Source organism: Lutra lutra, chromosome 3 (genome assembly GCF_902655055.1).
Source record: "Lutra lutra chromosome 3, mLutLut1.2, whole genome shotgun sequence".
Taxonomy (NCBI): Eukaryota; Metazoa; Chordata; class Mammalia; order Carnivora; family Mustelidae; genus Lutra; species Lutra lutra.
In genome coordinates, this window is record NC_062280.1 from 25,235,752 (window position 1) to 25,260,381 (window position 24,630).

General features: G+C 34.8%; 1 protein-coding gene across 2 annotated transcripts in view; it reads left to right on the forward strand.

Annotated features, from left to right (window-relative positions):
• Nucleotides 1-407: 407 nt before the first annotated feature.
• VWC2L (von Willebrand factor C domain containing 2 like) overlaps nt 408-24,630 on the forward strand; it is a 160,648-nt gene continuing 136,425 nt past the window's right edge. For both annotated transcript variants that reach the window (XM_047721573.1, XM_047721574.1), the window contains exons 1-2: nt 408-1,026; nt 3,347-3,816. In XM_047721573.1, the coding sequence (XP_047577529.1) occupies nt 3,427-3,816 (390 nt within the window). In that variant the 5' untranslated portion in view covers nt 408-1,026; nt 3,347-3,426. The remainder of the gene's footprint in view (nt 1,027-3,346; nt 3,817-24,630) is intronic.

Genomic DNA, 24,630 nt, shown 5'->3' on the forward strand with positions numbered 1-24,630 from the left:
GCAACCAAAAGGTCGAATAGAAGCTGGGAGCATACAGTTTCAGAGATTCTTTGACAATGATTATGTTTTATCTATTAATAATAATCAAGACTGCAGATGGCTTAAATCTAGATGCAATGCTCTTCCAGAACTTTCATCTCTGCAGCCCATCTAAGAATGCATTAGGTATAATTACAATGTTTTGTATTTTTTATTTTAATTTCAATGCCAATAAGTATCTCGCATGTAAAATGTCTTTCCCACTCCTAATGCATGCATCAGCTGTATAAAGTGCGACTGCTTTAGAGAACACTCTAGCCTCCTCTAAAGAAGCAGCTCCGGATTTCGACCGAGCTGGGCTCAGAAGCCAGTTGTTGGCGCTGTCCGTGGTGCTGAGGAATTCCCGGCTGCCGGCGAATGAGCTCCAAATCAGCAGTCTGCAAACTGCTCTCAGTGATGCAGAAACCCAGCTAAAGTTGCTCCTTTCCTTACGTCCACAGTTAGTATTTTCTGGTGTGTAAGAGGGGATTCAAGCAACATATTGTGGATGATGCTGATGGTACTGCCACGGAGTGGGCTTTAAGCTACAGTATGCTATTGCTGTTTGTGATCCTCAGAGCCTAGCCAAATCACCTCTACTGCCGTACCAAACACTGTGTAAGTGAACTCATGTGTGGAGGAGGCGTAATCAGCCGGTAAATTTCATAGAAGGATCTGAGAAAATGCTAAAAATAAGTTCAACATGATTCTGCTACTGGGGTCTGGATTTCTACAGGACCAGCATTGCTTCTTGCTTTGAATTCCGAAGACAAGTCCAAAGCATATTTCTTATGTGTATCTGCTGTGTTTCTCTCTGGAAGGGCGGGAGACTGCTTCTTGACTGTGTTTTGAAATGGGAGGTAGAGAGAATGGATTACCTTTAATTCATGCCTGAAAATGTATTCTTTGGATAATTAAAGAGGAACTGCTTTCCTAAAACATACCTGATCTTTTAGTTCATATTGGTCTATGACTCCCACCACCACCATTAACCTCCAGACTGATTAGGTAAGTGTATCTTATGACATGAGTTATGTTTGTTTTCTCAAAGAAATAGATGCAGTCATTTTAAATCATATGTAGCAATATGGGAGGGGGGAAAGTTTAGCTAGAAAGTGATCCTCAGTTTAGCAGTGTTTGCTTACTTATTGAAAATCTTCAGATAAACATTTTATTTCATTTCTCTAACCTTTCTTCTCTTAAATAGTGTTTTTAACTACACTGGAGCAGCTCAATTATGAAAAGGGATTTTTAATAACTGAAGAACTTTGTTTTATTAAAAAGAAAACCTTGTTTTCTCCATGCAGATTTTAAATTGTATTTCATATAATAAAAACATATTTAAGGTTTATATAAAGTACACATTACACCCCTATTTTTACCTTTAGGTTTACATTTACCACAACCCGATACAATATATTAATGCCTACCTGTAGCTTGCAAAGAGATCAATTTCTGTCTCTGTCCTTTTGAAGCAGAATGATATGTGTATTTCATATGGCTTATCTTGCATGTACTGGCAAACACTACTGGAATACTATAAGGAAGCACAATAGCTTCCTTTCTTCCAAATAAACTTTCTAAATATGTGAGAGATTTATAATACATGGCTTAATCAGTAAAAATATATTTATGCTTTTTTCAGAAGCTTCTGTTTGTGGCCTCTGTAGTAATTTAAGAGAAAAAAAAATGCTTTGTCAAAGGGAGTTTCCAGCTTCTCAAGTAGAATTATAGGTTTGCATTTTTTTTTGTTCTGTCATGACTCATTATTTTTGACATATTTTAAAATATATCTATCTCTTTTATCATTACCTACTCAAAAGGAATTCTAATATCAGAGAGCAGTTTTCTCTTAAAGGAAGGCATAAATATACTACCTTCCATTTTACTATTACTTTGCATAAGATAATTTGCATATGTTACTTAAAATGCAAACAACATAATAGTTGATGAAGTGTCCTTAAGCCATCTTTACCTTGTTTTTGAATTATCCTTTGTATATGTTATACTGAAAAGGGATGATTTATCATTATTCATTATATTCTGAAAATATACCAACAAATAACATTTATAAATTATCTGAAAATATCCTATACACAATCTAAGCAATATTGGCATAAAGCCAATAGCATTTAAATAGACAAATGAACTATCTGACAACACTTTTTCTTATCTATTACTCTCTAAAGCCACAGTTTCCCCAGAGCCTTTGTATAAGTTAGTCACTCTCAACATTTAAATAAAAGCCCACTACCAATACTCCACACCAACCACTAACACTAAATGAAGCTTATAAGATTCAATGTCACCAAATTAATCAGACATATTTTCTGTGAATGGCAACACAACATTATCATTTTAAGGAATTTCAATAAACAGTTTTATATTGGCATTTTTGTGAAAATTGACTAAATGCAAATATATTTGGGATGTCAAAAGAAAGATATGTTCTCAAGACAATATGAATGGTATATATTTTATATTGAAGTAATTAATTCAAGTGGTAGTCCGTGAACACTAGATTCAAGTTGCCGTTAAAAAAAAAAAAATCACAGGTACATCTTCCCTCCCTGCCCACTAGGAGCTTACTTCCTGAGTAAAATAAAGTTATGGACAATGAGACAAATTTATTTTTAATAAATTATTTTCAATATATGGAGTTCTCTTGTACCATTTATTAAATTTATCTCTTAGTCACTGTGAAATGGTTGCACTATTTTTCTTCCTATCTATGTCTCAAAATCCAGATTTATGTTTTCTGAAACAAGTAACCCATTTGAGACCATTGTTGTTCTCCAGTTATGGAAGTAAAGAAGTAGAAAGGCCTTTGTACTAGCTCATCTCAATTATAATTTATATCCAACTATTGGTCTCCTCCCTTTTAGAAGTAGATGTTTTCTCACTAATCTCGTAGTTTTTATACAGATAATTATAGCATATATATTCTATCACCAATTTAGTGATAAAGAACAACAGAGAATTTGAATTCAAACATTCTTGAGCCATTTGTAACTACTTTTAATCACCTTTTGAGGCTTAGTAAAACCACTTGTTAGTTTAGACAAAGCCAGACCTTAGAAATGCAGAAGGTAAATTGGAGCTTAAGATTCCTAAGTGAAATAAAGGACAAATTTTAATGCATATACTGCCAAGAATAAACTCTCCAAACTTCATAATAAAGTGTAGATATTTGCATGAACTTAATCTATCTAAGGTCTTAGTGTCTTCCAGATAGGTCTCAAATAAACAGGTTAAGAACATGGGCTTACATAAATCCATATTCTCTTTATGTATGTCAAATTGTTCTTTTTTAAATATTTATTTTCAGCCTACCCTTCTTGTATTCCCATGGAAGGAGCTGAGTATATTTAATAATAGGAGCACATCCAGAAGCCTTTGAGGAGGGGGATGGCTCTTCATATTCATGAAGCTTGCATACTTCTGTTGGTCATCCTTGGATTGGTCACCTCTGCTGCCATCAGTCATGAAGACTATCCTGCTGATGAAGGTGACCAGACCTCCAGTAATGACAATCTGATCTTTGATGACTATCGAGGGAAAGGGTGTGTGGATGACAGCGGCTTTGTATACAAGTTGGGAGAACGATTTTTCCCAGGGCATTCCAACTGTCCATGTGTCTGTGCTCTGGATGGACCTGTTTGTGATCAGCCAGAATGCCCTAAAATTCACCCAAAGTGTACTAAAGTGGAACACAATGGATGCTGTCCTGAGTGCAAAGAAGTGAAAAACTTTTGTGAATATCATGGGAAAAATTACAAAATCTTGGAGGAATTTAAGGTATGAGTTACCCTCCATATTTATTGAATACTAACTTTTCACATGACATACTTAGTAGATTCTACATTAAAATTAAATTTGGAAAAACTTATTTTTAAATTTCCCTTTGATTTTTAAAAAATTTTAAAATTTAATTTTTTTTTTTAGTGTTCCAAGATTCATTGTTTATGCACCACATCCAGTGCTCCATGCAATATGTGCCCTCCTTAATACCCACCAGCAGGGCCCCCCATTCCCCTACCACCTCCCTACCAAAAACCTCAGGTTGTTTCTCAGAGTCCACAATCTCTCATGCTTCATCTCCCCCTCCAATTTCCCCCAGTTCACTTTTCTTTCCTTCTCCTAAGGTCCTCCATGTTATTCCTTATACTCCACAAGTAAGTGAAACCATATGATAATTGACTTAGCCTAAGTACCACTGTGGTCAATAAATAACCAATTGGCTTATTGATCAATATCTTTAAGGTTTCACAATAATCTCTTCCCTCAGAAGTATTTTGGGCATGCTTAACACCTTTTTTTTTTTTTTTGCCCTTAAGCATTTCTTCTGTGTTATTACAAAATGTTTTCTGAAGAATTTTTTGTAGTGTATGTGTTTATTTAAAGTTAATGTTTAAATATTGTGATTTTTTTTATGTGGGTGTGCCTGATTAGCCTATATTTGGAGTCATTTAACTATAGTCTAGAATTATGTTTAGTGTGTGGAAATGCAAGTGCCACTGGGACACACCTCTGAACTGTGGTCTATATATTAAGAATAAGCATTGGGCCTACTTGTTGTAGAGCACCATTCCCATTTTGTTGTTCTCTGCTTATTAGATTTTTTTGTTTGCAAGACCCCAAAGAGAACTGAATTTTTGTCATACTCTATTGTCAAAGGTAGAAAAAAAAAAGACTATTTTTCCAGTGTCCTTAGTATTTCATATGTATTTTATATGCCTATATTTTTAAGTAATTTGGAGTTAATTTTTATCTCTGCTTTGAGTCTCTTTTCTCAAATGACTAGTTTTAATTAGGATATCCTACAAGCCAGACCTGAACCCTGAGGGTATAAATTCATATATCAAAATGTTCTCCTTAAATGTAATGGCAGTTTGTGCCTTGGAGTGTCTGTCATACTGATGGCTTGATATGAAAGATTTTCATTTCATCTAACCAAGTTCTGTGAAAGGTGCTCAGAACCTCCTAAGCAAAAGAAGATATAGCTAGTTTTCAGTGTGACTGAGAGAAGAACGTTCAGTTATTAGCACTAACCCAACTTCCTTCTCTACAGTAGTCAAATGGTAAAAGAAATCAATATGGGGAAAAAACGTTTAAACTGATCATGATTAGAGTATTCTATGTATTGGTATTTCATTGCACTCAGTCCATTTCAGGTTATGGGTTCAAACTGGTTGTAGTTTACTCAAGAATACCCAGTCACTTTAACTAGATTCCTTAGGACATGAAGGAAATTTTAATAATTATCATATTTAACTTTCTTATACATAAATGTTATTCCAGACTTTTCTCTTTCATACATTATCATAATTTGTTGCACAATATTCATAAGTAAAGGACTTGAAAGTCTAGTAAAATTACCATTATTTATATCAAATGATAGTTAATAGTATAGTACATTTATTAACAGCTTTATGGTCTCCAAAATAGTAAGTATATTTTGACATTAGCTATTTTCACTTTTAGGATAATGAAAGTAAATGCAAGTACTCAACACAATTGTATTCTAGACATGGTTCTAGAATCATGTTACTCTTCTCTAACATGCATACTAGTTGAGAGTTGAGTGCAAAGAGATACTGTAGAATAGCGTTACCCAAGCAAAAAAGTACATTGAGTAAAATTTAAGATTTATATACTTTTGTCATCAATATTCAATAAATAAGAGACTGGTTATTTTAATTTAATCAAATCACTACTCAAAATGCTAGTTTTTCCTCCATTTATTAGATTTTTATTTTACAAAGATAATATCTATTTCACTATGTCGAACAATAAGAGATATATAAAGAAAAAGTTCACAAACACTTCACCCTAATTATATGTCATTGCTATAGTCAATATACAACCCATTGATGTGCATAACATTTCCACCTTTCCATGCCATGAGATTTTTAAATGTGATTTTCAAAAAACAGAATGAAAGAAAACAGTTGCCTCTTTTCACAAGTATTTGGAGTTATAAAAGCTATAGAAATTATCTAGGGCAAGCTCATAACAATGAAGAACTAGGACCAAAAAAGTTTGTTACTTGTCCAAATTTGTCAATTTATTTAACCTACCTCTAAATACTGCCATTCTAATAACCTCTCAGAGAACTTGGGCTCAAGAGTCAGATAGATATAGATTCAAATCCCAAATTCATCACGTAGATGTAAGATTTTGAAAGGACTCCTTAAGTTTTTGAGCCATGGTGGCATTGGCTATAAAATGGCCATAATAATAATTACTTTTCTTGGGAGGAGATATTAGAAAGAGTTACTTAGATAATTTATGAAGAAAATAGCAGGCTGTGATGATTGGCACACCCTAGATATTAACTAAATGGTTGTTCCCTTCCTCCTAAACTCTAATGTCCAGTGGTTTACTCTAAGTTCACAATTCCTCTAAGTCTTCACCTACATTTTATAATGGAAGTTGATCTTTAACAGTCACTCAGTTGAAAGAATTCCAATACTTTTTATAAGTGTTCTACCTGTCTATGTGAACTATATATACCTAAGTAAATATAAGCCATAATATAATCTTGATTCTCTTCTAATTTAGCTCACAAGAAACAAGTAACTAATTTCAAAAGATATATGGAACTTTCACATAATTTTCTTGGCATGTTATTAAGAAGGTTTTATATATTTTTACATATAATATATTCATCCAACAAACATTTGGGGGTTATTTGTTGTACAAGATACTATAGATGTACATACACTGGAAAGTAAGATACCTAGAAGGCCAAACCTCCACTCACAAGTAACGTATGAACAATATGGAAAGAGAATGAAGGGAAAGAGCAGTTTAAAGTATGTGATTGTGAAGCTGAACACTAAGGCACTGTGGTGCCGGAAGCATATCAACACGTGTGAGATTTGGTTAAACAAATTTTCTTTTTCTTCAGCGTGTTCGAAGTTGAGGCTATTCTTAAGGAAAAAATTCAAATTGATCTGGATATATTAAAATTCCAAAGAGGAAACTTCTTGAGCAAGATCAGAGATTAGTATGAAATTTGAAAAGAGAGGTGAGAGATAGGAACAGGACATGGATGTTACTAGAATGCTATTGTAATAAGCGAGGTAAATTTTTACATGTGTTTTGGACAGCAGAGAGAAGAACTTGAATACCAGGCCAAAACAGTTAAATTTGATCTAAAGAATAACAAGGGATGAAATTCATGTTGTACATAGAGATAACCTAGTTAAATGTGTTTTTTGAACAAAATTACCTTGTAGCCAAGTGTAGAATTGAATAGAGGTGAAGAAATTAATGGCTGCGGATGTAAGGCTATTGAAGAAAACAGAAAGAGATGACCAGCATGCATGAAGATAAAAACAGGAGAGTCTTCAAGATAAAAATCTAAATTCCCTACTATAGTTTCAGTTCTATACATCGACTTCTCCAAGTATCCAAACTCTAAGTGATATCTCTTCCCTGCGTGTTTGCAATGCTGTCTTACACTTTCTCACCATTGCATACCTGTGTAAGTCCTACTAGACTATTTCAAAGCCCCATTTAAATCTCATCTCAACTGGAAAGCCCTATTCTATGCTGCATCCTGGGCTGAGTCTCATACCTTTCCTCTATGTTCCCACAGCATGCTACATACATCATTCAACAGGAACATAAATCACAAGCCGATACTATCAAGACCTTTATGTGTATTACAACTTATTTCATTTCATAACAACAATATGATGATGATACTTTAATTAGCACTGTTTTAAAGATAAAGAAACTGAAGCACCAAAGTGTAAGATAGCTTGCCCAACATCACACAGCTCTAAAGTAGAAATACTATTCATATCCAGGAAGCTTGACTGCAGAATCTAAGCTCTTCACCACCTCAGTGCCTTGATCACAATGCAATAACAGAATGTGAAACCACCTGTCTCTCCCACTGGATGGCGAACTCTTTGAGGTTAAGAACAGTGTTTTCTGCTCTTCCCAACCCCAGCACCATGTGAGTCATATAACAGACATTCAATACATTTTTGGTGGATGACATAATTGGTCAGATCCTAATTAAACCCACAGGATAAAAAGGTTAGAGTTCCTTTAAAATGCCTTAGTTTCTTCTTGTTTATGTATTGATCTCTTCCTTTTAGTTAAAGAAGCACTCAAAGTTCAGGTAAGGAGTACTCTTTGGATCCTTAACGATGGATCCTTAAAGACGACACACATTGCTCATTTCCATCTTGCTTTCTCCTCTTTTTCATCCCCCTTCCTAACCAGGGTCATCTTGGATTTCATCCCATCCCAGTGCTACAATGACCATCCGGTGGGTCAAGACAGTTACTCTATCTCACACTATATAGTTGCAAAACATATGTCCCTTCTTAATCTTTTCTGATCACTATATTCAAATGTAAATTGATCCACATGTGTCACCTGATGGGAAGAATAATGTTATTTGTAAAGATTTTTTTCAACATTTACTGATTCAAGCTTTGAAAATGGATTTCTCTCTACTCTTTTTGAAAACTCTAAATTTTTCAGTGTTCTGGTAATATTGTATTAAGATAAAGGTCACTGTATAGTAGGTTCTCTCATCTTTCTTTTATGTATACCCAAGCAAAATGACACTGGAACCTGCTTTTTAAGACATAAGGAGCATAAATAATAAATTACAATAGCATTCCTACAAAAAAAAAGTTGATTGGAAACATAGACTCTATCAGCTTTGGCTTGGTGGTAAACTATCTCATGCTGTGTTTCCCAAAGGGAGAAATAATTTATTTTCCTCGGTATTTTTATAACTCTCACTCAAAAAGAATTAGCCTTTTTGGTCTTTTTTTAATACTTTGAAACTTACACTGATTTAGTTTAGGTCAGACACTGAAGGTTATACTATATGCAGCTGAAAGAGCCTTTGCATAGCCAGTCGCATTTTAAAGTGATTTTCTGTAGGCAAAACCCAGTGCCCCTAATTCAGGATTTTGATTTGCCCAAGACCTGCCTTTCTCTGTGGGCACTGGCCTTTGTGCTTCTCCCACTCTTAGCAAAAGATAGTTGATCAGGTGGCTGATTTTTAGTTTTAAAAGATTCAGTGTTCTGAATCATGTTCTCATGCTGCATATTTTCTATGTATGTGGTCATTTTAAAGAAACATATTTTCATGCTGGGGTAAGCTGCCTAGTTTTTGCTCTAAAATTTATATTTAATATTTAAATCTTGAAGAAAGCAGCAGAGTGGATAGAAAAGTAATCACTTGGAGTATTTTGCCAAATCATCTCACCCTTAACAAATATCAATGCCAGCTAAGGTTTAGGATTGACTTGCCTTCAATGGGTATATTCACAGAAAGACAGGCTTTCCAGGTTTCTCACTAATCAGTGCCCCCATCAATGTCCAATATGGTAATATTAAATCTGTGAAAGCGTTTGGGTAGAAAGAATGATTGAATTTAGGTCTTTGTGATTTGTTTGATGTTGGTTTGTTTTCAAATGGAGACAGAACAAAAGGCAACATGTACTTGGAGCTAATGATCAAAGATATGAAAGAACAGGGGAAAATGGAAGCTGTAAAGAAATCTCAGTTGAGGGACTGAGTTAACACTTTACAGAAACACAATTCACTGCATCCCACCCACCCTCTGCCATTGTATGTTTCTATGAAATGCAAAGAAACTAAGATCTCTGCATTAAGCAAAGAGGTAAAGAATGCATCTTTCCAGAGGTGTGAAGGATTTATTTATTGTACTAACAGAGAAGTAGGGAGATTTTGAGAATATGAGTGGGATTTTTAAAGATTTTTTTCCAAGAGAGGGTTCACAAATTCTCTACAAATGGTTAAAGGGGTCACCGGGGCATTTGTAAGATTCCATCCAAAGAAAGTCTTAGAAAACATCATAATTTCATACAATAAAGATAAGGGAGGATCATTGTTGAGAAGTTGAGAAGACTAATTCCCTAAGTGTTGATTTTGCAAAATACAGTTTCTGTTTTGCAGGGTATGTTGTGGGTTTTAATGTTAAAATTGCCTTTGAGTGAATTCAGGAATGGCTTCTCCTTTCAAGTTGCTACAAAATAACAAAAATTAAGTAATGCTGTTGCTCATCTGAGGGTCAACCCCAGCATGAAGAACAAAGTGAATTTTCCCCATGAGGAATTCCCATCTTTGTAAACAACTGTGGAACCTCTACTTAATTTGTATAATCTTGGACCAATTTCAGAGATTAGAAGTCAATTTTGTTAAAACTTAAATTTGTAAAATTTCTTCACCCTCTCTCATTATTTTTATATTGTGCCTCCTTGGCATTTTCTAACTCCATAGAACTGCACTAAACAGGAGCAGATCAGATTTTTAAAATGGTTTATTTTTTCAAAAACTCCAGATAATCGGGAATGATCCTCTTCCTTGAACACCTTTAACATGTAAGAATAGAATAGAATTGTAAGAATAAATGTCTTCCAAGTTAACCCCTGAGTGGTGTAAAATAGCCTGTTCCCAATCAGGAAAAGTCTCTCGCTTTAAATTGTAAGAGAATTAATGGTCGGCTAGCCCTTTGGTTAGCTGTATGTAGGAATAGTTTTTCATGCTCACCCACTGGTATTTATTGCTGTCCTTCATATTGCAAGATGCTGCTGTTAATGGTGATAACTGTGTGATAAGTATGACTACAGAGATTTGTGACTGGGCTTCTGTGCCCCGTGCACAGGGGGTGATCGGTGTTTGATTTGCAGCCACATCTGAGATTTGCGGAGCTTGTCACTGTTAGTGATTACCTCAGACTTGAGGTCAGCCATCAGCTGTTTATAGACATTGCTGCCCACTCCTTACTCTCCAGCAGTGTAAGAAATTGAAACTGAAAAGAAAGACCTAGTAGTCTCCCTTTCAAACTTTCACTCCAGTTGTACAAAACATTAGATATGTTTGAAATTTGCCTGTTTTTAACAGTGGCTTTATTCACAGAAAGACACAATCAGTCAGTGGTAGGATATTAATAAGCATAATTTTTTCTATTTTTCACGTCTTTTTTCATAACTCAGGTCTACATATTTTATGGTAATTGTGTAGATTATTCTAACATACATCATCTCAATGGAAACTGCTCCATACCTGCAGTGATTTGAGTGTGTGTGTGTGTGTGTGTGTGTGTGTGTGTGTGTGTAAAGAAATTTGAGGGACCAGGAATGTCTTTACTTACAGAAAATCTTACTGTAAAATTAGGTAAATCTTTTATTCCTGCTCCTCCTTATTCACCTTGACCATATTTTTGCTTAGTTTTGTTTTCCTACAACTTGATTTATACATCAGGCCGTGTGTTTTATGAAGGGCAGTGCAAGAAAAACTTATTGGTTTATTTTTTTAGTTGTGCTTTGCCAAGATTTCCAGGAAGAACTTGAAACAAATAACCAAGAGATGGATTGAAGTGATCAGTAGGTTGGCTTATCCGGGGCATCTTTCTCAAAAATAGTCATTATTAATTGGAGACTGGTTTATTTTAGAGTCTGTACTTTGGACTTTTATCATCACTGCTGATTAGCATCAGTAATTTCACTCCAACATACCGTCCTTTGTGGATACCCTTGCCTCCAGCCTGCTATATCTCATATCACAATAAAGCCTTTGCAAGGATTTAATGACACCATGAAAAGAGTGAACAAAGTACTAAAGTAACAAGAAAAATCATTCATCCCCTAAAAAAGTTTTCAGATGATATTATTTTATGCCTGTAGAAAGCTATCTAAAGTGGAAAAAAAGTCCTCTGAACACAACTTTTAATTTTTCCCCCCATTCTGTCATGTGATCATAAACAAAAGTCAAATACTTTTAATTGTTCTAACTATAGAATAGATACAATAAGGTCATCATATATGTCTTACAAAAAATTAATAACATTGAGAACTTGAAAATTACATATTGAATATTACATATCAACTTGATATGTACTTGAATATTACATATCAATCTGTAACTTAATAATCTGTGTGTGTGTGTGTGCGTGCGTGTGTGTGTTTTAAATTAGTTGTTTGGGATTTTTCAATCTGTTCGTTTTAATATTGACCTGTGACTACCATTGTTACTTCTTGGCATGAGGCTGGATCCCTAGTATAAGGGTTTGCATGTATTCTCCTATTTATAAAGGCAAGCATTATGGTTTCTTTTTTGTAGTTCAGATCCTTCCTACTTTTTTTAATTTTTTTTATTAACATGTAATGTATTATTAGCCCCAGGGGTACAGGTCTGTGAATCGCCAGGTTTACGCACTTCACAGCACTCACCATAGCACATACCTTCCCCAATGTCCATAACCCAACCACCCTCTCCCTCCCCTCCCCCCGCAACAGAACCTTCCTACTTTTAAGAGTTGACCATAGAATATTAGATCTGAAAAAAAACTTTGAAATTATTTTTTCTAATGTCCTTATTTTACAGATGATGAAACAAAGGCCAACTGAAACTTACTGAAAGGACCATAATGACATAGCTCATTATTCGCAAAAGCAGTATTAATATATTGCTTTCCTGTGGTCTTTTTTTCTACATTTTACTATCTTCAGGTTTAACAAGAAAATGTCACTCATTTGCATCTCCCTTTCCAATAAATGTGTTGGATGCAAAGATTTATTTCAGCTAATTGTCTATAGAAATGTGATATCAGGACCTATCACCATGACAACACAGAGTTACAAGTAGGCAAGAACAATAAAATATTGGCATATCTAAAATCGGTCTCTGACATAGATAGAGTACAATTTGCAAAAAAAGAATCTAAGTTTGCAAAGGCTGTGTTAAAAAAGGGATCCTTTGTCTAAAAATGAAAAATTCTATAATTAAACCAAGTAATATAGGCCAAAATAAAATAAAATCCTATTAGATTAACAATACCTGTTTATTTTCATGGATACTCTTTTATACTAGGAAGTAACAAAGCAACTAAATGAGCTGCTCTTGCCATATATTTGGTGATTTTAGGAACTGAGGATTCATGTTCTTGATATCACTCTGCAAGCACCTGCCTCTTATGACAAGGCAGAAATGGATTCTCAAAAATGGATGAAGTATGCAAAAATTTCTAGTTCCATGGAATTAGAACAAAGGAATATCTCTAAACTAGTATATGATCAGTATCATCTCAGGAAGGAATGTTTCAGAAATTGATTCATTGACCTGTCCCTAATTCTGATTGAAATTATTTAAGTGTATGTTTCTAAAGTTTCCCAGATTATTCTAATGATTAACTAGATTTAGGAATCACCGTCATGATGCATGTAGCCTTTTCCAGACTCTCTTCTAGGGAACACCAGCACTCTGTGATATTCTTAGTAAGGATTTCTGATTTTTTCGTTGTCAGGTAAATCTGAGAAATGATGTATCCTTGGAAATGTGAAGTGCACATTAGTGTATTGACACTGCTTGAGTATTTTTAAAAAGTTTGTTTGAGAGTCAATGTGTATTATTCGATAGCTATGAGCTTGACAGGGAGGTGAAAACTGGATTTTAGAGTAGGCTCTACAACTTCCCAGCCAAGTGACCTAGGTGTACAGTACTTTACCTCTGTAGGTTTTAGTGTACACACCTCTCAAAGAGAGATAATAGTAGAAACTACTTGGCATACAATAAGAGATTCATAAAAGCTACCTGACATTTTTACTACTATTACCACTAAACTGTATTTAATATGGGATTTCACAAATTTATGTGACAGAAGAACATTTTTTTTTCCCTCAGAACATCTATTAACATCTTAAGGTTCATAAGAGTTCAATGAAACATGGATTAAGAAATACTTTACTAATGATTCAAGATACCCTAATTTCTTTTTTGACTCTTATGGGAGGCTAATGATAAAAATCTGTATGTCTCAGCTAATCTTTTATTTTCTGGCTCTTTTTAAAGTTCACAACATTTAAATTAATGTTACTGTTTATGGTAGTTAATTTGTGTTGCATAAAACAATTTATTTGAAAAATTATTTCTTCTTCATTATCATGCCAGTTACATATAACCAAAAATCTAAGAGATTGACTATCATCCATAAGCCAAATCCAGCTCACTGTCTGCTTTTGTAAGTAGGTCTTATTGAAACAGCAATGCTTATTCATCTCTGTATTGTCTATGGTGGCTTTTAGGCTGTAGTGAAGAGATGAGCACTTGCCCCAGAGACCCAGGATTCACAGGGTCAAAAATATTTACTATCTGGGGGCACCCAGGTGGCTCAGTGGGTTAAGCCTCTGCCTTCGACTCGGGTCATGATCTCAGGGTCCTGGTATAGAACCCTGCATCATCAGGCTCTCTGCTCAGCAGGGAGCCAGCTTCCCCCTCTCTTTCTGCCTACCTCTCTGTCTACTTATAATCTCTCTCTCTGTCAAATAAGTAAATAAAATCTTTTAAAAAAATATTTACTATCTGGCCTTCTACAGAAAAAGTTTGCCAACCCCTGATCTATGATAATATTATTCTTCCCTTATTCTCTCAAACTCCGTTATCAAACCTTTCCAATCCACATTCTTGAAGATTAAATGTTCTTTGGATATTGGTAGATAATAGGTCCAACTTCACTTGAAGGTGGTCTCAGGTATCTCTTTTCACATATGTGACTTTAAAAAAGCATTAGATACACTTATTTTAATTGTTGTTAACTCATTCTTGACAACAATAGTACTAAGCCCTATATCTCTTTGCACACTTGCCTCAAGCAGTATAGCTTTGTTCTTTGCATTGATGAATAATAATATAATAACTTCCCACTGAGAATTCTCAGATGAAACAGATAAGCAAAGATGATAAAAAAAAAAATCCATTATTTTGTTTTACTTTGTACTCTCCTTTGATAGTGTGACAAGTCAAGGAGGTATTTTTAATTTCATGTAATATAATAAATATATTTTGTGTTATAATAATAAATGAAAATATGTATGCTGTCTGCTTACTTAGGTATTTAGTTCATTTTTATGACTTTTCAAGTCCACTCACACAATCCATAATTTGGTTTCATTAAATATTCTAAATATCACCAACATGTGGAAAAATGGTAGGTTTTATGGGGTTGTACCAAAATATATCAGACATAAATCTGACCCTCAAAATTCTCCTAGTCTGTCAAAAGGAATAATACAGGTACTACTAATAGCAGGTGGCTTGTCTTGACTGTACTAGGAACTTATATGAAGAAAGGGGGAATTCAGTCTGGAGGACTTAAGATATCTTAATAGGGATTTCAGCACACTGAAAGTATTTCAGACAAAATTGGAACATTGGCAAAAATAAGTACAAAGCACGTGCTGAGAAAAATGAATAAACCCAATGAGTTAAGCCAGAGCATAAGGCATATAAAGGAGACAAAACATGAGAGATCAGAGAATGGGACACTGGTCCAGCTCACAATGTGAGTGTCATGCCGGGCCAAGGAGCTTTGGCCAAAGCCTGGGCTGAGCAGGGAGCCACTAAGGGGCTCAGATCAGAGTGACACAACCAGATTTGCGCCTGAGGCAAACACCAAATAATAGCTGACAATTTTATAAGATATTTTGCACCTGTGTTCCCTCAGGAATTACTTAGTTCCAAGATATTTTTATTCTCATTTTATAAATGAGAAGGAAGGGCTTCTAACTCCAGTGGTCTTCTAATTATATCTGACCAGCTTCCACACGTTCATTAAGGATGTTTTGCAAGACACGGTTGAGATGGCTTCATTTTCACGTGTTCACATCCCCTATATTTTTCTATAGGTGTTCAATTATAACTCTGAAATATTTCATATTAAGTCCTGTATCTTTCTGGTGGAAATGTATACATGCTAATATGAGGAAAAGTATTTCCCTGTGTCATGTTTCACAGGGCTCAATTTCTTTTATTTTTAAAAACTCCCATTGCCATAAAGAAGTATGAATCCAAGGCACAGTCCTATCCATTAAAAATTAGTAACAGCTGCGTTCTGAATGCAGCAAGAATTGCCCAAGAGTATTTTTGTTATTTAGAGGGTTTTCTAAATCTTTACATCAGTGAAATACAAATTTAAAAACAACAACAACAACAACAACAAACAATGATGGATTTTGCTAATGGTTTTTGCAGTCTTAGAAATACCATAGTCATCACACAAACTTCCAGTGGTTACCAAATTAAGTCATTTTTTCTTTATAGTGAGAGAACATCCACAGCTCTCTGGAACTCTCTGTATTTTCACTGCATATTAGTTTTATTTCCCCTTCCTAAATATGACATGGAAAAAAATTAAAAGAGTTCAGTCTAACTTTAATTTTCCCCCAACATTATAAATAAAATCCTACTAAAATAGCAAACCTTTGACTGCTGAGATTTAAAAAGCTTCATTATGGAGAAAAAGGACAATCACAGAGAATTTTCCTTTTGTTAATGAGACTCTAGGACATTCACATTGAAGCTACAACATACCTAAATCAAGATTCAAAAAAAAAAAAAATGTGAGCTAAAGTTACTCTGTTAAATATCTGTTTGGGCAAAGAATTTGATTATAGATTGAAGTTTCATCTCTGTAAATAAGAACCTAATTAACTATCTAAAAATGTTGCCCAATGTCATCCTTATCTAACCATAATATGAGTGCATACATTGCTACATTTTTTAAAAATTGCTTTTAAAACTCTAAAAGATATATTCTTTATAAATTCAATATTTCAAATAATTCATAATGGAAATTATCATGCTATAATTTAATAAAAATAATTTATAATCAATATATACCCTTGAGAAATACATGGCCATTGAATATGGATGAAGAAAAATTTAAAAATTAATAAATAAACACTGGTCAAGTTCAAAGCTAGGATGACACTGAGGGTCTTTTAACCAATGCTACATAGTTTATATATTACATAATTTCCTTTCAGTCTGCTAAGAATCCAGTGGCAAAATTAAAGCCCTATTAATATTATGTTGTTATTACCTCCACCTTACAAATGAGAAAACCCAGTTCAAGCGCCTTAAGATAAAACAGCAATCTTTAGTGACAGGATTTGAGCTCCAAATGAGCTCATTCCACATTGTCATATGGCTGAATTTCACTGGGCGATAGCACTAGCCATTTATTTTTTATTTTTTGAGAGACAGGAAAAAAGAGAGAGAAAGAGTGAGCAGGGGAGGGGCAGAGGAAGAGAGAGAAGCAGGGCATGGAGCCTGACTCAGGGCACAATCCCACCACCCTGAGATCATGACCTGAGCCTAAATCAATAGACACTCACTGCCTGAGCTACCCAGGTGCCCTAGCACTAGCCATTCTTATATATGGTTTCAAAATTGTGACTGCTTCTGTTGTGCCTTGCACCAAAAACAAACAAACAAACAAAAAACCCCCAACAAAGTAAAGAGGCTTACATCAAGATATTACTTGGTCGGGGGCGCCTGGGTGGCTCAGTGGGTTAAAGCCTCTGCCTTCGGCTTGGGTCATGATCCCAGGGTCCTGGGGTAGAGCCCCGCATCAGGCTCTCTGCTCAGTGGGGAGTCTGCTTCCTCCTCTCTCTCTTTCCCTGCCTCTTGGACTACTTGTAGATCTCTGTCTGTCAAATAAATAAATAAAATCTTAAAAAAAAAAAAAAAGATTACTTGGTCAAGATTTTTTAAATTGAAATATACTTTTATCTTATTGTCCATGAGCCATCTCAACATATTTTTGTGGAACAAAGTAAGCTATGAATTAAGCATCAAATAATGAAATATAAATTCAGAAGGAAATTGCTGTTGGGACTTAAAATTGGAAATTAATATATTTTAATATTAGTAGTTATAAAGCACTTCACTATATTAATTTTTCAATTACTGCCTTTTCATAATGTGCAAAAGTACAATGTTGCCAGCAAATGGAAAAGGAAGAAAAGATTTCAACTTTTAGTAAATTTTTGCCCAGAGAAATTCAGAGACAGTGAGGCAGAGAGAGACTTCTGAACTAACCATCTGATTGGCACTCCCAATACAAATAGATTTGGTTGTTCCAGGCCTAGAACTTTGACCTCCCACATACTGAAGAGCCCTGAGTCCAGCGAAATCCGTGCAAGGCACCTCCTCTCAACGTCTCTCATAGAATAGGACCGATTCTTTCAGGTTGTAGAATTCTAACGGTGCTATATTCTCCCCCACGCACACATGGCCTTGTTTTAATGCTACTGTAGATGACTGGCTTTTAACTGATATCAACAATCTGTTCTTTTCAGTGTCGACAGGAAAGTTTTGGAGCTATACAATTGCTCATTTTTTTCTATTGCATAAATAGGTGATAAGTAGAGCATCCTTAGCTTGGAGATACACAGGCTCTAGTGAAAATATTCTGTTCGCTGTCAAGGGCCTTTTTTGTACCAAAGCCAAAAGTCAATCCAGCTTATCAGTGAGGACTAAAGGCTGCTACTTTCCCAGGCTATTCATACAAGGACAGGTGTGACACTTTATCAAAATCTTTACTTCATTGTGAATCCTCTAGCCTTCATCTATACCTTTGGGTTCTCCTTTGAAGACTGTAGAGGCCACTAAAACATCCTTTTTTTTTTTTCCTTAAATACATATGATATTTCCTTAATAAGTATGCTTTGCCAATTTAAAAAGGCATACCTGTGACTGTAGCTAAAGAAAGATATTTTTGCTTATATTCTCCTTATCTTTAGTTTATTTTTCCATATGCTATTCTTCATATTTCAGAAAAAGCTGCATTTTCCTATCATGAAATTCCTTGAAAATATTCAGAAAAAAATTGGTTCTATATAACATTGGTTCTATATAACATCTATAGAATAGGCAGCATATAATTGTAGAGGTGCCTGCTCTTAAAAAAATAAGCCAAAATATGTTTAAACAGCTTTTTAGGAAAAAATATTTTTTAAAATATTTATTTATTTGAGGAGGGGGAGGGGCAGAGGGTGAGAGAAACTTTAGCAGACTCCCGCTGAGCACAGAGCAGGAGGCAGGGCTTAGTCTCACAACTCTGAGATCATAACCCAAGCCCAAACCATCACCACCCCAACACCCCTAGGAAAAAAATATCTTTAAAGAAAAATATAAATCATTAATATGATATCACTGTTGTGTTGCAACGATAATGGTAAATTTCAAGACTGAGTGAACTTTTTTTGTACTTGATAATAATTTTAGATTGGGTATGTCAACTGCTTTGCAGTGAACTTGTGTTATACATTAAGGTCAGAATAAATGCAAAAAAATAGAAAGATTAACTCCAATAATTCTGTTCTCCATTATAATAATACCATCAGTTATTTTTTTTTTTAAGATTTCAGAGAGAGAGAGAGATCACAAGTAGGCAGAGCAGCAGGCAGAGAGAGAGAGAGGGAAGCAGGCTCCCTGCTGAGCAGAGAGCCTGATGCGGGGCTCTATCCCAGGACCCTGAGATTATGACCTGAGCCGAAGGCAGAGGCTTTAACCCACTGAGCCACCCAGGCACCCCTACCATCAGTTATTTTTATTAAAAAATCATTTGTATTACAAAATCAAAATTTATTTCTATGGATATCTTAGCTCCTTTTCCAGATTAGCACTTATTAAGGGCAGACTAGATATATAATTCATCTTAATATACTTTATATACCTTATCATATATATATATATATATATATATACCTTATTTGTATATGTAATACAAATTTAATACAATAAAAATAAAAATAGTTTTTAAATTCATACATATTATTTCTGAATTTGAGTTTATTATATCTACATGGGCAAAGCTATATATACTCCATACAATACCTGGCTAAAAATGTTTGTTTTCAAGAAACATAAAGTGGTTTTTTGTTTATTTGCTTGTTTTTTCATTTTCTTTTAGTTTATTTCTTTTCAGTGTTTCAGCATTCATTGTTTACGCACCACACCCAATGCTCCATGCAATACATGCCCTCCATAATACCCACCACCAGGCTCACCCAACCCCCACCACACTCCCCTCCAAAACCCTCAGTTTGTTTCTCAGAGTCCGCAGTCTCTCATGGTTGGTCTCCCCCTCCAATTATCCCCAACTCACTTCTCTTCTCCATCTCCCAATCTTCTCCATGTTATTCCTTATGCTCTGCAAGTAGGTGAAACCATATAAGTGACTCTGCTTGACTTATTTCACTCAGCATAAAGTTATTTTTGACACCCAAGAAATAATATTCCAAAATGTATTATCAAAATACCAACTTCTCAGACAAAGTCAGAGTGCCTATTATTTAACTTGTTAAGGAAACGATAATATCATACACATTTGCTGACAAATTGAGGTTGTTATTAAAAAAAAAAACCTATACATCCTGTTTTATTTTTGTTGTTGTTGTTAAGATTTTATTTACTTATTGAGAGAGAGAGAAAGAGCGAGATCATGAGCAAGGGAGAGGGATAGAGGGAGAAGCAGACTCCCCCCTGAGCAGGGAAGCCAATGTGGTACTCAATCCCAGGACTCTGGGATCATGACATGAGCTGATCTAAGGTAGATGCTTAACTGACTGAGCTACCCAGGACCATTATGCATCTGGTTTTCTATTTGCTTCAGTGGTATTAAAATTCCTAAAGAAATTCCAGCTCTGTTCATGATTTGATAAGACCTACAACCTCAGTGTTTCAAATGTGCTCCAATCAATAGGGCAGATCATTGAAGAGGTCACTATAGTCCCATTTGATGCAGGACACTGAGAAGCAGTTTAATCAGTAATGCAATGGGTTTTCTTTTGGAGGATTGTGAATTTTGTTTAAAATCCATTGGCTTTATTGATTAGTAAGTGACATCTGCCACATGCAAATTACTGGCTACAAGAGTGGCAGTGGATGCTAAATACTCTTGTACTCTGTAATTTAATGTATATTTTAATGAAGTGAGCAGTGAGATTCCTGACAGGCATCAGCAACTTTGAAATAGTCTTCCAAATTTCTCATACAGTTTGAAAGTAATGAGATTTGTTCCATAAAGTGATAAAATTTATGCCATAAATTATCTCTAAAAGAAGAGTGCATCTTAAAACAGTATCTTTTCCTTGGTAGAGATCAAATTTTAAATACTTGCTTAATGGGAAGTTTCTAGAAAAGCAATCTGAGCTTTTTTTTGCCAAATTTTTGCCAAAATTATCAAAAGAATGAAGCACCATATGGTATGTGAAGCCTAATATCACTTGGTCAGAAGGAAAGCCATTGATATAGTAGTTAGTGTGCTAAGACTTGGCACTTAAAATATATCCCATCCAAGCATGGGCCCATTGCTTCAGCCTTCAACAATGCTCACAAAATCTTTCTAGGAATCAAGCTTTATTTATCAAGCTTTATTCCTCAGAATATTCAGGATGTGTTTTGTTGGACTTTGTAATCTAACTCATTCCTTAGAAAAATGGGCTTGTTTAAAATCAGGATTGTTATATATTATTTTCCTGAAAAATAGTTTATGATATAATAAAATCATTTTAAGAAGAAACCATTAAACTCTACACACATTATAAAGTGAGACTAGCTTTTTCTTAGGCTTTTAGGAATTCCTTTACATGTATTCTTACCTTAAATTTAGTTATCATGGTATTTGTTAGTGCAATAAGTCTATAATTATCTATTGTGGAAAAACTCTAGTCAATAGAGTGCTTGAAGATTGACTTACTTAGTGATCTACACAGTGAATATGGTGAATTTCAAATTGCCTTTAGAGAGTGGGTTTATGTTCACTATTATAATATCGGAGCCCAAATAGTTATTTCATGACTCAGTCAGAAACCTTTCCCTACAAAGTGCCCTTTGTAATACTTAAATAAAATGAAATATCTTACTGAATCAGAATCCTACCCCATGCATAACAAACATATATGAAACTGCCCAGAGGTATGGTCTAACAAACAAGAAAACATAGATTATGCATAAATGAATATGCATGTGTTAACAAATATTTATTGAGTGTCTATTATGGGTTGATATCTTCCTGGTGCTTAGAGTACCACAATGAACAATATACTCTAAGAAAATTATAATCCATAGGGAAGGCAGATAAAAATAAACAGACATATCAAACCAGTAAGATAATCTCATGCACTGATGAGAGCTCTGAATGGGCAATGTGAGGGAGAGAGATGATGGAAAGATATTCAGGGAAGACCTCCCTGGAGAAAGGATGTTTAAGGTGATTTCTAGATGCTGAAATATCGGGAAAAGAAAATGGGTTTATTGCTTTTCTTTCTTTCTTTTTTCTTTCTTTCTTTCTTTCTTTCTTTCTTTCTTTCTTTCTTTTTCTTTCCTTTTCTTTTCCCTTTCCTTTCCTTTCCTTCCCTTTCCTTTTCTTCTCATTTCTTTTCTTTTCTTTTCCCTAGGTGATTTATAGTGCTCATTTTAACCATCCACAATTAGTCTTTATCTAGAGGCTTCTTATAACAATTTTCCTTCAGTGTGTTTCTGACATGATTAATTCAATTGGTACTACACAAATCCTCCCCCCAGCCCCCAACAAACAAAGCCCTATAAAACTTCACTGAAACCACTTCTGTAATCAGATTCCACTTCAAACAAGAAAAATAACCTAAATATTCCTTTAAATTTAGTCTTATGCTATAGTCCAATTTTATACTTTTTAATTTTTTTCCAAAAGCCATCAATAAGTATGCAAGTGAATGATAATAATAGTATTATAATATTTCTTGCTCAGTTTATGTGTTTCACAATAACTCTGTGAGGCTGGTAATACTGTCATTCCCATTCTATAGATTAAGAAACTCAGGCAGAGAAAGGTGATCTCATTTTCCCAAGAGTCACTCCTAGTGATAAATCATCTGAGACTAGAACTCAAGTATTGAGAAAACAGGGAAGTGTCTTCTAAGCAGGATATAACAACCATCCAAACAAACCAACTAATTTTTTTTTCTAATCTTCCTAATTCAGAGTTTCCCAGCTTGTAAGAATTCTGTTACTTAAACTTCATCAAATTAAAATAGTAAACTGAACACTTTTTTGCTCTTGTCCCTCTGAGGTTTGAATTTAAGTAACAAATTTGATAAGCTATGACTATTTCCTCATGGATACTCTATAAACAATGCCAGGAATGGCTTCCACATAAATAGTGATGCCACAAGTGATTATTACATAGACCAAACATCTAGGCTTTCCTCATATATGGAAAGGAAGACTCAGTGTATTCAGAGGCCAAAATAAATGTGCATTTTCTACAAACATTTTGAAAATTCTCTGCAACCAGTCTCCAACATGTTCTCTTAATCCAATGTCAACTCTTAGTGTGACTATATTCGCTTCCAAATTCTCACAAAGACCATACGTGGCAATTTTTCTGGAATTACTTAGTTATTCCAGCAAGCTAAGTTACTAGATCTCAGGCTGTTTTCTGCATTTTAAAAAAAATCATGGAGTATTCTTTTGTTCCCAGGATTCTGGAACCTCCCCTCTGATTCTGAGTTCTCAAAAATTACAGACAGTGGCATTGGGATTTCAGCCTCAAGGTCTTTAGAAGTTATGAAATCATGATATGTATTGTCATATTTCCATTCTAATTCCAAGGAGAAAAATTGGGTTTCTTAGTCATCTAAATCAGTATTTTAAAAAGAATCCCCTTCTACTCTATTAATTATAAAACAAATACATATATATATCTAGTAGGAAACCCCTTTGAAATTTGGGGCAGCTGGTACAGCATTTGGATTTGCCATGCAAATATATTCAGGGATAGCAGGATCTACAGATAAAATGCATGGTTTCTACTTAAATAGAGTGCCACATTAGATATTCAAAACTCTCCAGCAGAAGGTGTACAAAGTCCTAACAGACATAAAATACTTAGATTATCTAATACATACATGAATACAATATTTGACCTCTAATCTTAATTTCAATTAAAATTTATGTAAAGGTAAATATAGTGAATGCTACTTTGTTTTCCAAAGCTTTCACAGAAATGAAATGTTCTGTGAGATTTCTTAGGGACAGATTTTTCTTGTATAAAATTTTCAGGTGGTGTCATTTAATCATCTTACTTACCGAATCTCTAGCTGACAAAAGCCATGTTCTAGTTGTAATTTCACATGCTCTTCTAAAAAAAGCAAGTAAGGATAATTTTTTCCAAGTACTTGTTCCAGTGTTCTCTGTTCCTCTAAGGATAGCTTTATTGTTTAATCTTTGCTTTTACGGGGACAGTTTCAGGTTTAATCTATAGTTTTCACACTGAAGAGCCTGATAAAAGGAAATTTGCAAGCAGCTCAGTCTTAAAATGTAAAGATTATTCAAAGTGCCAAACCTTTCAGTTTTAGGCTGCAAGGTGGGAAGGATTTTTAAACTGAACTTAATGTCAAGGGCGCATATTTCTCACTTCCAGAGACTTCTTGCTGCTTTGGCAACGTTTTTTCAGAAGTGCAGGAGAAAGCAGGGGCAGTGAAGGAAGTCAACGTGGGCAAAAGTCATGAAGGCAAAGTCCTGATAAGTTTGGAGAGGAAAGAAGAGCGTTTGGTGTGAGGTCAACGGGTTAAATCTGATTGAGTGATCAGAGTTGGAGGGGGGGTGCACGTGGAGACTGAGTATGAGAAGAAATGGGCTGAAACAGATTTGAAACAAAACAAAAGAATGTAATGAAAACAAAAGAGGAAATTACATGTTTCTGAAGAGATTCTGGGCTAGGAGGTATGTGGCATGTGAGTAGTCAGGGTCAGGGAGGACTTGAAGATAATGTCACTCAGT